We start from the raw sequence: 17934 nt of genomic DNA, 5'->3' as shown, positions 1-17934 counted from the left end.
CCTGGAGAAGTACAGGCAGTCTCAGGCCCCGCTTTTCCTCAGACCCCGGGAAAGGACTACCCAATGGATCCAGGCTTCCTAGAGGCCTCTGGGATGGGTGCTGACTTACACTAAGGAGAAACTTTCTCAACCCTCCTTCCCAATCTCCACCTTAGAGCCCAGTTAGCAGCACTGGGGGCGGGGGGGGGGGGTGTTCACCTGACATCTGTGGTCATGGGAGAGGGTCTGGATGTGGAATTTATATGCCAGGTATAAACCAAAATGAATTTTGGGCTGTAATAAAGAGTGAAAAGCATTTCTTTCAGCAAAAAGGGGGCAGCAGCTCAGGAAACACAGATTCTAAATTGTGTTCTGCCAAGACAAAGGAGAAAAAGTTCCCAGCCAGGTTCTCAATCTCCTGGCTGCCCAGCCCAGTGATCCCGTGGTTTGAGAGTGTGTGCCTACCGGACTACTCCATATCTCTCTGTGTCCCTTCTTTTCCTTTTACGGGAAGAGCCGTGGCCTCGTTATGGTTTGACGGCTTTATTTGTTGACCCATCATTAATTGGACACCTCTCAAGCGCCAGGTATTGGGAATCCCAAGGAAGAAGTGCCGTGAAAGAGAAGTAATCCCAGTAGGAATTAGAGTATAGGTGTTTGCCAAGTGCTCTCTGGCCCAGAGGAATCCCAGAGGGGGTGAACCTGTGAAGGAAAGACGGGCACAGAGAGCGGAGTGAGAGCAAGCACAAGCCAAGCGCGGCCCTGACCTGTCCAGTTGGCTCAGCAGGTACGGCCTTCTTTCTCTCCACTACCCTTTATCTGCCGAATAAAACGCATCTCAATTGCCACACCACTGGTTTAAAGGCTTACACCTTCTCTTTAGTATGTACTGTTCTGACAGTTCAAAAAGGAGACTGATGCCCCAGTGGTCGGCAAACTGCAGTTTGCGAGCCACATGCGGCTAGCAAGCCGCGGTTTGCCGCTCGGTTGACTAATGAGTTTGCCAACCACTGTCATATACTACCCTTTACCTCTTTGCACACAATATGCCACAATTGCCTAAGCCTCACAGCTTCCAACTACACGATAACAGTTAGTCTAGCAGTGGTTGGCAAACTCATTAGTCACCAGAGCGGCAAACCGCGGCTCGCGAGCCGCATGTGGCTCGCGAGCCACAATTTGACGACCACTGCCTTAGCCAGTTTGGCTCAGTGGATAGAGCGTCAGTTTGAGGACCAAAGGGTCCCGGGTTCAGTTCTGGTCAAGGGCACGTACCCTGATTTTAGGCTCAATCCTCCGCCCTTGTCAGGGCACATGGGGGAGGCAACCAACTGATGTTCTCTCTCCCTCTCTCCCCCTCCCTTCCACTCTCTCTAAAAAAAAAAAAAAAAATCAATGGAAAAATATCCTCGGGTGAGGATTAAAAAAAAAAGGGAGCCTGATTTGGACTGCGGAGGAGCCTGTCGAGGAGACATTCCCTGGAATACAAAATAGCTCTAGGCCCCTAGAGTCTAGGGCAGTGATGGCGAACCTATGACACGCGTGTCAGCACTGACACGTGTAGCCATTTCTGATGACACGCGGCCGCTGAGGCGGCCGCATGCCGAGGATGAAACATTTGCTGCTCCTGAGGATGAAACATTTGCGACTAGAGTCTTGGAGTTGGTTTTTTCCTCAAAGTGACACACTATCCGAGTTATGCTCAGTTTTTTGGCGAAGTTTGACACACCAAGCTCAAAAGGTTGCTCATCACTGGTCTAGGGGCTGATGGCATCTTTGTAAAAATTAAGTCTGGGAAGAGATCAAAAGGTTATGTAAATAAGGTGAGGTTTTTGAGTTTAAAGGGATTATTTAGTATTTTTCTGTTTGTCTAGCTCTAGATACACACACGTATATATACATACATAAACATGTATGTACAGATATGTATACATACACACATATATGCACACATTTCATGGGTGAGTAGCACCTTAAAGGCTGCAGGACCATAGGGCTTTGCACTTGATTGACACCCGTTAATGTTTGCTGAATTAGATCAAATCTCTGCTGTGCCCATCCTGTGTGTTTTTTATCGTTGACCATTGCTCTCGAGTTAATATTTGAACCTGGCCATAAAGGAGGTGACAGATGCTGACCTATGGCCAACACTCCAAGGGGAAATAGCCTCTTATAAATCAGCCCACACTGGACAGCCCCACCAGCAGAGCTGCCGATCAACTGTGGAGGGAGCCTCATCGCCACCATGAATTTCTCCGGCAAGTACCAGCTGCAGAGCCAGGAAAACTTTGAGCCCTTCATGAAGGCAATTGGTGAGTGCTGACCTGGACACCAAGCCAGCGGTCATGGCAATCAGTGTCTGACCCGGCAGGTGGTGGCCAGTCACAAATGCAGGCTGGATGCTGGGATGGGAGGAGAGGCTCGGGCTTTATGCAGGCAGGGCCATGCTGTGCTTGTTCCTTTTGCAGTCACTGGCAGCTTGTTCTGGTCCTCACTGGATGAGCCACCCATAGGCAAGTGGAAGGAGCACTGAACTAGTGTCTGATTTGGATTGAAGCCACCTCTGCTAGTAACTCATTGTGTGACCTTGTTCACTCATTCATTCATCCAGCCAGCCATTCATTCTACAAACATTGATTTAAGGCCAACCATATTCTAAGCACTGTGCTGGACAGATACAAGGAAAACATGTCAATGAGCCACATTTCCAAAGTCACAGTTTAGCGAGGAAAATGAGACGAAATAAATACAATAAAGAATCTCCTAATGTGTACTGAGTGTTGACTCGGTGCCAGGCACTGTGCTAAGCCCTTGACATGCAATATCCCACTGAATCCTCAATGAAAAAACTCTGAGTTGGGTATTACTGTTTTTCCCATTTTACAGTCAAAGCAACTGAGACCTTGAAAGGTTAAGTAATTCCAACCAAGGTCACTCAGATAGGAAGTGTTTGCACCAGGAACTGAAGCAGGCACTGGTTCCCAGAGACCCCACTTTCACCCGTTGTGTCCCCCAGAGGATTGTGCAGGAGGATGTGGTGCTCACAGGAGGGCAAGGAGAGGAGGTTTGATGGTGATGAAGGTGAGCCTTGTCTAAACCTTGGGAGATGAGCAGGTGTCCACTAGGGGACTGGAAGAGGGGATTGCACTCCCGGTAGAGGAAGCCTTATGAGCAAATGGGCCATGTGACAAGGAAGGGTGCCAAGAGGGAGAAGGGTGGGAAAAACAGCAAAGACAGAGGGAGGGGGACCTTTAGAGAGCTTGGATCTCCTATAGGGAAAGTCACGCCACCTCTCTGTGGCTCACATCCCTCACCTGTGCAACAGGACCCTCCCCCCCGCCCACTATCAATGCATGTGAGTTTGTAAACCTCAATTCATATGACACCACAGACATGCTCTGAAATTTGTAAAGCTCTGTCCCAGGAGAAGGGACTCCTGATACCTCCTCTTCGAGAGCCTTACCAGCAGAGGTCGAGAGAGGGCTAGGTGGACAGATGTTGACCAGGACAGGCCCAGTTGGTGCATGTTGCTCTGGCATAGTAGCATCCCCAACCCCACTTCTCACTCTCAAGAGTGATCTGGCTTGGAAGATAAACTGTATCAGCCAACTTGAGTGTGGAGGATGAAATGCTTATACTCAAAGAGCAAATTCTCTGGGTGTTAAAGGAGGAGAGTGAGGAAGGAGAGTGAGTAAGAAACAGGTGCTCATGATGGGAGCCGGTTTTGCTCAGTGGATAGAGCATCGGCCTGCAGACCAAAGGGTCCCAAATTCTATTACAGTCGGGGGCACGTACCTTGGTTGTAGACTCCTCCCCGGTCAGGGAGCATGCAGGAGGCAACCAATTGATGTATTTCTCTCACATAGATGTTTCTCTCTGTCTTTCCCTCTCTCTAAAAGATCAATGGGAAAATATACCCTGGTGAATATTTTAAAAAAAAAAAAAGACAGGAGAGGTCTTCAGGCCAGAAGAGTGTCTTCTTTATAAACCAACTGACAAGATGGTGAGCCGGCCAGGGCAGGTCAAGTCAGGCCACTGACCCTTCCTTTCAAGGGCAAGGCCCATGTTACTCACAGGACTCCATGCCTGTGGCCTCCAGGGAGACACATCACTTCCCTCTCCCCCTCCGTACTACAGACTTCCTCTGTGACCTCTGCCTTGCAACTCCCACCTCTGCCGGTCTCTAAACCTCAGATGGTTTCCACTAGGTCTGCCTGACGACCTCATCCAGAAGGGGAAGGACCTCAAGGGAGTGTCGGAGGTCGTGCAGAATGGGAACCACTTCAAGCTCACCATCACCACCGGGTCCAAAGTGATCCAGAATGAGTTCACCTTGGGGGAGGAGTGCGAGCTGGAGACCATGACTGGGGAGAAGGTCAAGGTAAGAGATGCCCCTCCAGCCACACTCTGCTTCTGGAACTTTTCTTGGAGCTTGGTCCCAGGGCTTCCTCCCTCGAGGGTCACACCTCACATTCCCAACATGGATGCCCTTTCTCTGAACTTACTTCTGGGGTGAGAAGCAGAAAGACAACGTCAGCTCCTAGGGAAGAAGCTCTTAGGGAAAACTTCCCAAAGGACTGATGATGAGGGTGCTCTGGCCCAAGAATCCGAGCTCTCCCAATACGGAGGAACTGGCGGGACCATGCATACAGCAAGGGACTGAGTCACTAAGTCCAGGTTCTTCCAGGCCCAACAGTGGGCAAGTGGGGGTCAGTGAAAAACCCTTCACAGAGCCCTGGGTCTCCTTGAGTCCAAATTAAACTGGCTTTTCTAGGCCTCGAGCAAGTGGTCCTGGGGAGAAGCTTCCTGCAGGAGGTGCTGACAACCCCAGAATACCAAGCCTTCAGGGGTGACCCCCGAGCCCCCGGCCTCAGCTACCTCATCTGTAAAACAGGCACCATCACCCTTCCCAGACTGAAGGCAGGGCCACATCTTTTCCACTGGGCGGTGGCTCAGGTGTGTAATGAGCGCTGGGTGCAGGCTGTGTGAGCATCAGCAGGCGCAGGCATGGAGATCCAGGCACTGGGGTGCCCGCCACCAGGAGCCTCTCTTCCTTCCTTAGAAACTCCACCCACCCCAGCATGGCCAGCACCGCTGAGCAGCCGCCTCCACTCCTCCCCTCCAGACAACTTTGTGCATTGGGCTCAGCACGTCGGTATTTCCACCTCCTGAGGACCCACTATGTACCAGGCAGTTGACACACATACCTGCAATCTTCCCAGTAACCCTCCGTTTTCTAAATGGGGACACTGAGGCAACAAATAGCGAGGAAAAGCAGTCTTTATTTCTGCTTCTCCAGATACAACACTACAGGTCAGGACATCTGTGATAAAATTTAGGAGGAAAATCCTTTCCATGTGCCCATAGAAAGGGGCACGTGGTCCTGGGTTTTACCACAGACCTTTTCCGATTGTCCATTTTGGAGGCAAATTTTTACTGCTGGCCAGTGTCTTCTGCTCCCTGTTTCCTCTTCCTGGGTTTCTGTTCCCTCTCCCTGGGTGCATAAAGCTTGAGAAGGATACCCCAAGAAGAACGATAAGCATGCTGGAATGTGCTCTCCCAACCGGCCAGTTCTGAAATCTTGCTACCACCTCCCTCCATTAGCTTGGAGAATTGAGATTTTACTCAAGTTTACTTCAGTGTTTTGAGCCAGTTAGGTGTTGTATGCTGATTTCTAGATCACCAAGCCTAAATTTAAGTCTGGCAAAAGATACCCGGACCACTTCTTCCAGTTATTTTCTTTTAAGTAAATTTTTTAATGTTTTTATTGATTTCAGAGAGAGGAAGGGAGAGGGAGGGAGAGAGAGAGAAATAGAAACATCAATGATGAGAGAGAATCATTGATTGGCTGCCTCCTGCATGTTCCCTGCTGGGGATCAAGCCTACAACCCGGGCATGTGCCTTGACCAGGAATCGAAAGGTGACCTGGTTCATAGGTTGACGCTCAACTGCTGAGCCACATCAGCCAGGGCTTCTTTTAGTTTTTAAATACAATTCACTTCTATTAGGAGTCAGAGAGCTGGGAGGTTGGCCTTGTATAAAGATGAGCAATGGGTTGTTGTAAGCAGAGACCCATGCCAGGGAGCCAACCTCATTAGCAAATGCCTTGCTCCCTGCCAAACCCTTCCTCACGGGCCATCTCTTCTGACCCCTGCAGGCAGTCGTTCATTTGGAAGGTGATAATAAACTGGTGACATCTTTCAAAGGCATCAAGTCCGTGTCAGAACTCAATGGAGACACAGTCATCCACGTAAGTTGCCACTCTGAGCTGTGGCTCCCAGTGCTTGAGGGAAGAGGTGTAGAGCCAAGTGAGGAGCCACCTTTCCCCCCACCTTTGCTGCTGTTCGTCTCTGCTGCCACCTCCTGAGGACCCACTATGTACCAGGCAGTTGACACACATACCTGCAATCTTCCCAGTAACCCTCCGTTTTCTAAATGGGGACACTGAGGCAACAAATAGCGAGGAAAAGCAGAGCTAGGGTTCCTCTGAGTGGGGTATGTCTCACAGGGCTGCCACCCACAGTTGCACCACAGCACACCTTCGGAAGAACCACTCCCCTTACAGACAGGTTAGACTTGCACACTTATTACAATTGTGCAGTGTCTGCCAGTCAGGAGTGTTAATCTAGGACAGTGATGGGCAACCTTTTGAGCTTGGTGTGTCAAACTTCGCCAAAAAACTGAGCATAACTCGGGTAGTGTGTCACTTTGAGGAAAAAACATTATTTCGCAAATGTTTCATCCTCAGGAGCAGCAAATGTTTCATCCTCGGCATGCGGCCGCCTCAGCGGCTGCGTGTCATCAGAAATGGCTACGCGTGTCAGTGCTGACACGCGTGTCATAGGTTCGCCATCACTGGTCTAGGAGTTCAGTGCATTAGGGTAGCTTCCCAACAGATCAGTGTCTTGAGGAAGGAGCACCCTTTACTAATTCACCAGACTCCACATGTGCAGGCAGCGACCCCCACTGGGGCTTCCCCACTCTCCCTGGGCTCCTTCGGGCTGTCCTTCCACCACGACATTCCTGGTCCGGATTCACCACTCCAGCCTTCCCATTTCCTTCTCTCCTCATTGCCCTACCCGTCCTTCACCAAACCTAAGTAAGATGGGGCAAGAGAGGCGCTGGGTAGGAGACTCCGGGTCATGTAGAGCTACCAGCACAGCCCACCCTCTTCGGTCTCCACGGGGCTTTGGCCTCAGGACACGCTCACGGGCTAGAGGGCAGAAATCCACTTGTCGTCTCCTGTGTGCCTCTGATTCACAGAAGAGCCCTTCCACTGACACAGAACCCACATGCAAGGAAGGTTTTGTTTGGCCAAAAGTTGGGCCCTTTTGTTGCTTTTTCTGTTTTATGACAGTGCAATGATTATTAGCCATAGCCCTTCTCTTCTGCCTCCACACTCACCAAGAAGCCACAAAGACGTCTATGTGCCCTACAAGCCCAGGGCAGGCAACAAATGCCTTTGCCCATTCGGCGTTAATAAGGAGAATCATATTCATGGCAGCTTATGAATCTGGCACACTGTCGTGGTGTGTGCCACGTCATCCTTGGTGCCTGGCTGCCAGCCACTTCTGTCTCCGACCCAGTGCAGTGTCTCTCCATCAATTATGTCCCCTGGCTCTTCCGTGCCCCAGACTGTACTTTAGGGAGTAACAGCCGGGGTCTGTCATCACTCAGTCCAAGTACAAAAATCCCTCAACTTGGGAGAGTGTGAGCACGCCCTCCACCCCCCACCCCCGGTACATTCACAGCATATCAGGGAGGCATCAGCAGGGGAGCAGGAGAGGATCAGTCCTGGGCTTAGCCTTGGCCAATGTCCTTCAATACTCTCCGTCTCTTCTAATCCTCACATCTCCAATGAAGGAGGCAGGATGGGGGGTTTAATAGACAGGTTGACCTGTCCAAGGTCATCTACAATGAGTTGTAGAACCAAGGTTCAAACCCAAATCTTTCCATTCCATTCCATTGCTGCAGAAACTAAGAGACTCCTTTTTAACTCTAATGACATTGCCACAGTCTTGTTCAAGAGAATTAGTGGATCGGGGGGGAAAGGGAACATGCCTCAAAAACTCAAAAACTGATGAGCCCAAGAAATCTAGTGTTTTTATATGCTTTGCAGCTTTGGAAGAAAATTATGCTCTACCTGCTATGTTCCAGGCTGGGTGCCTCGGTGTTTCCATATACGTGTGTCCTTGCTATTCAACATGTGTTTGGTACATAGTAGGCACTCAATAAAACTTTGAGAAATTGGATTGGACAAAACTGGTTTTGATGGTCTTGCTCTAACAGCCATTAATGTAGAAAAGACTTCAGTAAGAGTCAGGACAACTGTCCACATGAGGAAGGAAAGTGACAAAAAGTTGGCCTGGGATTTTAGAAAAGATTGCCAACCCTTTCTCTGGTCCTATAAAAAACAGAGGACTCTGGGCTGTTACATATGATAGCATATTTACAGCTATTTTGATGACTTAGTCATCTTTTGCAATTCAACATCAGATGGTTAGAGAGGTTAGATTGTATACTTATTACAATTCTGCAATCATACTTACTGCATGATTTCTTTTCTGACTTTCAGACCATGACATTGGGTGACATTGTCTTCAAGAGAATCAGCAAGAGAATTTAGACATCTTCACTTCATATTCTTTCACTGTATAAAATTAATGTAATAAAGTAAACTTTGTTTAAAAAAAATGTCTTTGCTTCTTGATGGCCTCTCACAGATGGTGTTATCGACATCAGTAAACACTGACCACCTATATTTTCATAAACTTTGATAACCTGCACATTCCATCCTCATGGGGTCAGGTCTGAAGCAGACCCCAGGCTGCCCACTTGGGCGACCCCACAAGGATCATGAAATGTGGCTGGATTTGTAGAACAACCCTAAATGACCTTTCCTAGGAGTTGGGGCAAATGGATACGCGATGTGCTGGCCCAAAGGGAAGGGTGGGTCCCTGTGGGGACAGAGAGTCTGGCCACAGCGGCCTCCCCCACCAGTGGACATGAACAAAAAGAGCGGGCGCTGGCCCACCAATGAACAATTCCCCTCCTAGGGGAGGGCTGAGTGAGGAGCTTAGCAAGGGGTGCCAGAGTAAACAGAGGAAGCTCAGAAGGAAATCCCCTACATGCAATGAGCAGAGGCAGAATGTGGGAGAAGAATGATTTCTCAGAACAGTACCTTGTACCAGGCTCTGGTAGTTGTTATGGGTTAAGCTGCATCTCCCCCATATTTGCATGTTAAAGTCCTAACCCTCATTACCTCCAGAATGGGACCTTATTTCAAAATAGGGCCATTGCAGATGCACGAGTCAAGTTAACGTGAGGTCATACTGGAGTAGGGTGGGCCTAACCCAATACGCTGGCATCCTTAGTAAAAGGGGGAATTTGGACAGAGACACCTCCATGGGGAGTACACAGCATGAAGATAGGAGGTGTGCTGTCCCACGCCCAGGACCCACCAGAAGCTGGAGTGGGGCCTGGAGCAGGTCCTTCCCTCGTGCCCTCAGAGGGAGCACAGCCCTGCCAGCACCTGCTCTCAGATGTCTGGCCTCCAGGCTGGAAGAGGACACCCTGCTGTGCTGTAAGCCTCCCAGTCTGTAGCAGTTTGTTATGGCAGCCCCAGCAAAGTCACAGTGTTCATCCCCCAACTTCAAAGAGCTGCCATCCTCTGACATTTCCATCTTCTTCACACCTCTCAGCTCCCAGAACTTGCCCAGCTCACAGAAAGCTCAACAAAGAAGCTATTTGGGGAAAATCCAGTCTTCCTCTTCTGTTTTCACACAGAACACTTTATTCTTTTTTTTCTTTTTTTTACAGTATTGTTGAGTATTTTTTTTATTTATTTTTTAATAATTCTTTATTGTTGAAAGTATTACATATGTCCCCTTTTTCCCCCCATTAACCCCCTCCAGCCCGCTCCCACTCCGGCCCTGCCTCCCGCCCCAGGCCTTCAGCACCTTATTGGTAATGCATATATGCTTACAAGGTCTTTGGTTGATTACCTCCCACCCACCCACCCACCCTCCCCCACCTTCCCTCTGAGATTTCGCACTCTGTTTCATGCTTCCATGTCTCTAGATCCACTCTGTTCATCAGTTTATTTTGTTACTTAGATCCCACATGTGATACCGGTCATGTGATACCTGTCTTTCTCTGATTGACTTATGTCACTTTGCATGATACTCTCCAGGTCTCTCCATGCTGTTTCAAAGGGTGAGAGATTCTTTTTTACTGCTGCATAGTATTCCATGGTATAAATGTACCACAGTTTTTTAATCCACTCATCTGCTGATGGGCATTTGGGCTCTTTCCAGATCTTAGCTATTGTAAATTGTGCTGCTATGAACATAAGGGTGCATATATTCTTTCTGTTTGGTGCTTCAAGTTTCTTAGGACATATTTCTAGAAGTGGGATCACTGGGTCAAATGGCAGGTCCATATTTAATTTTTTGAGGACACTCCGTACTGTTTTCCATAATGGCTGCACCAGTCTGCATTCCCACCAGCAGCAGAACACTGTATTCAGATATTCCTGACCACCAAATGTGTGTGTGTGGCGGCGGGGAGGGAGAATGTTACCCACAACAAGCAATTTTAGGACACCAGCTGGGTGTGCTACAATTTAACTCAGTTATGACACTGTCTACCTGGAGATAGTGTCAGATCCCACAGTTAAGGGCTCAATCCTGTGAGACCGCCACCCTCCCACACAGGTTAGAGGCCAATCGCAAGTAGCAGGCCCCAGGTTACCCACCGCTTCTATCCAACTTGGCTGGAAATGACCTCCTCCACTTTGTATCCGATTATTTGCTGAAATAGCTCACAGAACTCAGGGACACACTCACATTCATCTGTTTATTAAAGGATATGATAATAAAAAAAAATACATGGGAGGTCTGGGAGGGTCTGAGCACAGGAGCTTCTGTCCCTGAGGAGTTGGGGGTTGTCACCCTCCCAATACATAAATGTGTTCACCGTCCTAAAAGCTGTGAACCCCATACTATTGGCGTCTAGGGAGGCTGCCTCATGTAGGCATGATCCAGTATTAACTCCATTTCTAGCCCCTTTCCTCTCTGAAGAAGTGGGAGGTGGAGCTGAAAATGACAACCTTGGTCTTTCTTACTGCTTTCTCTTTCTGGGGACCCACCCCGGAGCCCGCCCCAAGTTCCCTTATGGGAACAAAAGAGGCTCCTCGTGTTCTTATGACTTGAGAAGTATGAGGGTTTCAGGAGCTCTGTTTTAGGGACTGAGGATGAAGACCAAATACGTATTTCTTATTATAAATCACAATACCTTAATAAAGGAATGAATCTGCCACATTTCCCCCTCCTTTTTTCAACTTCTAGATTTGAAACCCAGTTACTTATTACTTAGATTATTTCACAATCAACCTAAGGCATCTCCCTTCTTCTCTCTCTCTCTCTCTCTCTCTCTCTCTCTCTCTCTCTCTCTCTCTCTCTCTCTCCTGCAAACCTCCACCCTGCTCATAGTTATCTTCCTCCTAAACAGAGCTGATCTTATACTTCCTGGCTCATTGCCCAGCACATAAGGGTCAAACTCCTAAACCTGCATTCATTCAAGTCTCTGTATCAGAGGTCAGTCAACTCTTCTGTAAAAACCTAGAAGGTGAACAGTCTCGGTCACCACCCTCAGTTATGCTGGTGCAGCACGGAAGCAGCCACAGACAGTACACAAATGGGCGTAGCTATGTTTCAAGAAGACTTTACTTATGGACGCTGAAATGTGAATTTCATATCGTTTTTATGTTATAAAGTAATCATCTTCTTTTGTGTTTTTTTAATCGTTTAAACATGTGAAAACCATTCTTAGCTCATACGTTGTACAGAAGAAGCAGGTGGCAGCCACATCCGAGCCATGGACGGTAGGTAGCTTGCCGACCCTCCCTCAATCATAGCTGCCCCCTCTTAACCTAGCTTCACTCCCTTTCCTGGAATATGCACACCAGCCAAGCCAAACACCCTCTCAGTCCCCTTGTGATTTAAGTGCCACCTCCTGCAGAAAAGCGTCCTGCACTGCCCAATTGGCATTTTATCTGAACCATTCTTGTGGAATGAAGTTCTTCCTGCCTTCCCCTATAGTGTTCTCCATACATGTGCCTTCCTTCTCCCACGTGGATCAGGGTCTTAAGGAAAGGGGAAAGCATTATTTCAGGAGCTAAAGCAGACTTAAGGAAAGAGCTTCGGAGCTTCAGTAAGGACTCAGGGTTGGGAGACACATACACACACACACACACACACACACACACACACACACACACACAAGATCCAAAGAACCAACAGCATACTACAATATACGGCTCACAAAAATAAATTCCAGATGAAATAAAGAGCAAAATGAATAAATGTGAAATATTAGAAATTGACATGATGATAGGTAAGTAACTTGAATTGTAGAAGACCTTCTTAAACACCATGCAAAAGGCATGAAGAAAAAGATTAATTCATTTTACTACCTCAAACATTTTTAATTTTACATGAAAAAAGACACTGTAAACACAATTTCAAACAAAAGCAGCCATGTGGGAGAAAATATTTGTGGCTTATGTAACAGAGGTTAATAGATGGATATAAAAGCCTCCCCAAATTAATAAGAAGTCCAACAAGTCAATGGCAAGGTGGGCTGAGGACATTCATGAGGAATTCACAATATGAGATAAGCTTAGTGTCACAGTAATCAGGAAGGGAGAATGTAAGATGAGCTATCATTTTACAAATCAAACTAGCAAAAAGTAAAATGATTGGTAGTATCCAGTGTTTGCAAGGTGGTGGACCTAGGAAATTCGTACAGCCCATATGGAGTATCATTTAACTGTATTCATTACTTTTTCTCAGCGTGACTTCCCTAGCACCTAGTAATGCCACTGTTGTGTATCTCCCAGAGAAATGCTTAAACGTGTGCACAAAGAAGCATATAAAAGAGCAACACCAAAAATGGAAAACAAATGCCCAACAGTAAGAAAAGGTTAAATCAACTGTGGAACAGCCATACTCTGAAATACCCTCTGGTAGATGAATTGGACAAGGCAGAGCTATATGGACTGTTATAGAACTACCTCTAAGACAAAGCTTAATCTTTTTTATTTAAAAAAGCAAGTTTTAGAACAATATCAACAGTATAATATTATTCATGTAAATTTTGTTAAAATGTGAAACAAAATTATCTATTTATGTGTGTGGGGGAGGGTGTGTGTGAGAGAGAGAGAGAGAGAGAGAGAGAGAGAGAGAGAGAGAATGGATGATTATATACTAGTAATAGCCATTATTCTACAGTGGGAACAGGAATTGTGTGGGAGGTCAAGAGAGCTTTCTGCATTATTTATATTGTTTGAATTTTTTGCAAGAAAATAATTTTGTGGAACTATGTTTTTTTAATGAGCAATTTTTTAAAAAATGAAGCAGGTTGTCCAGAAACCGCGGAAGAGGTACCTCGTGCGATCAAAGCGTGCTCGCTCCTCAAAAGTGAAGAGCCTAAAGACGCGAGCGAGGTGAGGAGAAGCGCACTAGATGCTCTCCAAATCCTTGGTAATGGAATATTTGGCTCATCCTAGTGCACTCAGTGTGGCTGCTGGAGTAGCTTGTGGCATGTGCCTGGGCTGGGGCCTCCGTGTACGCTTTGGGATGATCCCCAAAAGCTCAGTGAATGAGACAAACACAGAAACCAGAACTGAAGCAAGCGTCTTAGGAGAAAGTGGGGAGTACAAAATGATTCTTGTGGTTCGAAATTACTTAAAGATGGGAAAAGGGAAAGTGGCTGCCCAGTGTTCTCATGCTGCTGTTTCTGCCTACAAGCAAATTCAAAGGAAAAACCCCGAATTGCTCAAACAATGGGAATACTGTGGCCAGCCCAAAGTGGTGGTCAAAGCCCCTGATGAAGAAACTCTGATGCATTACTGACCCACGCGAAGATGCTGGGACTGACTGTAAGTTTAATCCAAGATGCTGGACGTACTCAGATTGCACCAGGTTCTCAAACTGTCCTGGGAATTGGGCCAGGACCAGCAGACCTAATTGACAAAGTCACTGGTCACCTAAAACTTTACTAGATAGAATTTTGTATCATGATTGTCTCACCACAAGTGTTTTAAACTGTCAAATTCTAATAATAAAAGCTGAGTTTCTTCCCCCCCCCCCAAAAAAAAATGAAGCAGATGATGTAAAGTAAAAATATTGGGCTTCAAGATATAGTTCAACTAATCTATGATTTTCTATCTGTTTTCTCATCTGTAAAATGGACAATACAATATTTCTCTCGTGTCTTTTATAAGGAGCTTATGAAACAATGCAAACACCATCCAAGTGAAACATGTTATTATTTCCACTTGGACTCCTCAGGAAACGGCAGTGGGTTTGACATTCAGACCATGAGCAGAAGCTCTGTTATGCCCAGAGGAACATCAGTGAGTAGATGAAGGGGCACAGAGAGGAAAAGCAGTTTGCCTGGGACGACCCAGCTGGTAAATGGTGAAGCTGAGGTCCTGGGACTCTCAAGACACAGGAGGAGTGAAGTGGTAGAAACAAGGTACCTCAGCCAGGCCTCTAGGCAGCTGAACAAATCCCCAGTCTCCTCCTAATTGGGAACAATGCCAGGTTTAGAAAGGGATTGTTTATGTTTTTGCCTGAAAAGGAGAATAAAATTTAAATGCTGAACTTAGATTTTGTACAGGTGCCCGAAGCCTGCTTTAAGAAAATTGAATAAACAGCTGTTGGTTGTATCAGCTATTGTTACCTTGACCCCCTTTTCCCTCCTGACCCTTCTGCCTTCTCTCTCAGGCTGTTCTGTGTACATCGTACCAACAGAGGGCGCTCCTTCTCAAAGCCAATTGATTTGAGAAGAGCCAGTTTGGTTGTATATAGCCACACAAAAGTAGACATTTCTGTGGGGTTTCTTCTTCTTTTTTAATATATTTTTATTTATTTCAGAGAGAAAGGGCGAGGGAGAGAGAGATAGAAACATCAATGATGAGAGAGAATCATTGATCGGCTGCCTCCTGCACACCCCACACTAGGGATGGGGCCCAGAACCCTGGCATGTGTCCTGACCGCGAATCGAACCATGACCTCCTGGTTCATAGGTCAATGTTCAACCACTGAGCCACGCTGGTCGGGCTTTTCTTCTTCTTCTTCTTTTTACTGATTGCCATTAGAGTAAAGAAAGTGATTTTTTTTCTTTTTTGTGAGGAGGGAGCTCTAAGTCCATACTTAATCTTCAGAGCACTTTTCTATACATACTCGAGGCATAGAGTGACCACCCAATGATTTTCTAGTACTTCTTACCAGAAAAAGATGGAGACATGGAATTTATTTATCTGCTTTACAACCTAGCCTCATTAAGCCAAGTCAGGGCTGGGCAGCACTCAGCTCTGAGGACACAGTGTTCCCTGGGAGACTTGCAGTCTAGCAGGGAGGCCAATTCATAATCCATATGGTGACAGTATGATCCATGCCATGACGCTGGTGTGAGCAAGCTCCATAGCCCGCCTACCCAGGAAAACGTCTCAGAGGAGGTGGCATTACACCTGACTCACAAAGCGTCCAAGGAGATTTCTTTGGCAAGGAGGGGTGGCAAAATGAAGGCTTGGCAAGAGATGAAGCAGAGAAGGACAGAGTCTCTGCCATGAATAATCCTTTTACTCTGGCAAGGAGGTTAGACTTGAACCTGGAGACCATGGAGTGTCATCGAAGGGTTTTCAGCTACAAGAATAGCATGATACTAAGGGCATTGTAGAAAAATTATTCTGGCTGTGCTGTTGAGAATGATGGGAAAGGCCAAGGCTGAACACAGAGAGACCATTAAGAGATGTTGGAAGCCTAGCTGGTGTGGCTCAGTGGTTGAGCATCAACCCATGAACCAGGAGGTCATGGTTTGATTCCTGATCAGGGCACCTATCCGGCCTTGATCCCTAGTAGGGGGCATGCAGGAGGCAGCCAATGGATAATTCTCTCTCATCATTGATGTTTCTATCTCTTTCTCCCTCCTCCTTCCTCTCTCTGAAATCAATAAAAACATATCTTTTTTTTTTCTTTTAAAGAAAAGGCAGCAATGGTCCAGACAAGAGATGTTGAAAGTCTGAACCAAGACAGTGCCTAGGAGAACAGAGCAAAGCAGAAAGGTTCTGCTTTGAGAACAGAGCATTTAGGAATTGGAATCAATGGGCTCAGTAATTAGATGTGAGAAGTGTGTTAGAAAGATGTATGTCAGGGTTGTACCTGCAGGAAGTAAGGCACACTCAAAAACAAAAAGGGTTCTTCTCTTTTTTGGCCAAAATAGTTCTCTTGATAAAAATTGAATGCAAGCTCCATCCATAAAGGTGTAAAGTAAGGGGAGCCGACAAAATAAGTGAGACGTCCAAGGACTAGCCACCACAGAAATTCATTACCATCCATAGGCCTGAGGGGTAACATGGGGATCAGCATTACAGGAGCTCAGTGAGAGCTGGAGCCATCAGAGCCAACAACAGAAGTTGAATCCTTGCTGGCAAGGGTTTGATTGCCTGGCCTGAGTCACATGCAATGGTGCGTTGGAGCTAGATAGCACTGGCTCCCAACTCAACATACAGCATGGTAGCTTGACATTGGCCAAAGTGAGAGTATTTACAATATGGAAATCACAAATATTATAAACATTTACCAGCACACCACTGACTCTTGGGCCATCACTGTATGTCAGGAAATACTGTGCTGTGATAGGTTCAGGCTGGGTCCTGAGCCAAGCCATCCCGAGCAGTCTCCTAAGAACCTCATGGTGCAGAGGAATGGCTCTAGAGCTAGTATGTCAAACTCATGGCCCGTGGGCCACATGCAGCCCACAACGAATATTTTTGCAGCCCAGCCAATATAACGGTATGTAAGAAACGTTTTAATACAAATTTTGTAACTTAATTTTTACAATACCCTGTTATACATAATTATTAATAACGAACTACAACGTTCACTAATGACTGATTACTATAATCGTGTTGCATTCATTTCCCTTACACATAGGTTCACCATTTCTCTCCACTAATACTAGCAGCGAATATTTTAGCAGCCAATTGCCACATCATTAGTTTTGTACTGACTTGTTTGGTGTGCACGACAGGAAATATTTCGCTTTCAGAGAACAAGAAAAATAGGTTTATTTGTGTTACGCTTATTAATTTGTGCAGTTATTCAGTGTCTGGTAAGTTAATGTTCAAAAAGTATTAATTTTTGTTAAAATGTTCTATTATTTTATGTTAACAATGATTCATTTATTTCAGCCCTTTGTAGTCAGCATGTCTCTATGGAAATAAACCTACATTTCTATGAAAATTGAAGCTTTTCATTTTTTGCAGCTCACATAAACTTAAACCTTGTTTATTTGGCCCATGTTAGCCTTGGAGTTTAACATGCTTGCTCTAGAGCAGACCCCACTAGCAGGGTCGCCTAAAACCATCGGAAAACACAGATATTTACATTACGATTCATAACAGTAGCAAAATTACAGTTATGAAGTAGCAACGAAAATAATTTTATGGTTGGGGGTCACCACAACATGAGGAACTGTATTAAGGGGTCGTGGTATTAGAAAGGTTGAGAACCACTGCTCTAGAGGAAGGGTTGGTAGCGTTATCAGAAGTGGGGAGAAGTTGAGCTGAAAAGACAAGCTACAGAAGCTCATTACAGGGAGTGAAGGAGAGGGAAGCATCTAAGATAATATCCCAGATCTTGGGGAGCTAAGTAGATGGTGAGGTGGTGAGTAAAGGTATAGAGGGAAGTGATGAGTGAGTTCAGGTATAAACAAGTTGAGTATGAGTCGCCTGAACACCTAAAACCACAAGGAAGGCAATAGTCTTCCATTCAAGAAACATACACTCTACCAAGACAGATGGTGAATAAAATGCAAAGGACTGTCTTACACGGCCAAATGCAAATGCCAGTTAAGGTCACAAACATGTAGCTGGAATTCTAGCTG

General features: G+C 46.3%; 2 protein-coding genes across 2 annotated transcripts; both read left to right on the top strand.

Moving 5' to 3' along the window:
• Positions 1–2170: 2170 nt before the first annotated feature.
• Positions 2171–8670, top strand: FABP1 (fatty acid binding protein 1). Its single transcript, XM_079791624.1, has 4 exons — positions 2171–2291; positions 4188–4360; positions 6137–6229; positions 8555–8670. The coding sequence occupies exons 1-4, from the start codon at positions 2225–2227 to the stop codon at positions 8603–8605; spliced, it is 384 nt and encodes a 127-aa protein (XP_079647750.1). The 5' UTR covers positions 2171–2224; the 3' UTR covers positions 8606–8670.
• A 4832-nt stretch (positions 8671–13502) lies between these two features.
• On the top strand, positions 13503–14067 carry LOC307111678 (peptidyl-tRNA hydrolase 2, mitochondrial-like). The gene is given in 2 exon segments (XM_079791655.1): positions 13503–13881; positions 13884–14067. Coding segments are annotated over 2 exon segments (537 nt in total). The 5' UTR covers positions 13503–13505; the 3' UTR covers positions 14045–14067.
• Positions 14068–17934: the final 3867 nt, after the last annotated feature.

Source organism: Cnephaeus nilssonii (genome assembly GCF_951640355.1).
Source record: "Cnephaeus nilssonii genome assembly, chromosome: 15".
NCBI lineage: Eukaryota > Metazoa > Chordata > Mammalia > Chiroptera > Vespertilionidae > Cnephaeus > Cnephaeus nilssonii.
Note: the sequence above shows the minus strand (reverse complement) of the source record. Positions and strands in the feature narration are given on the sequence as shown.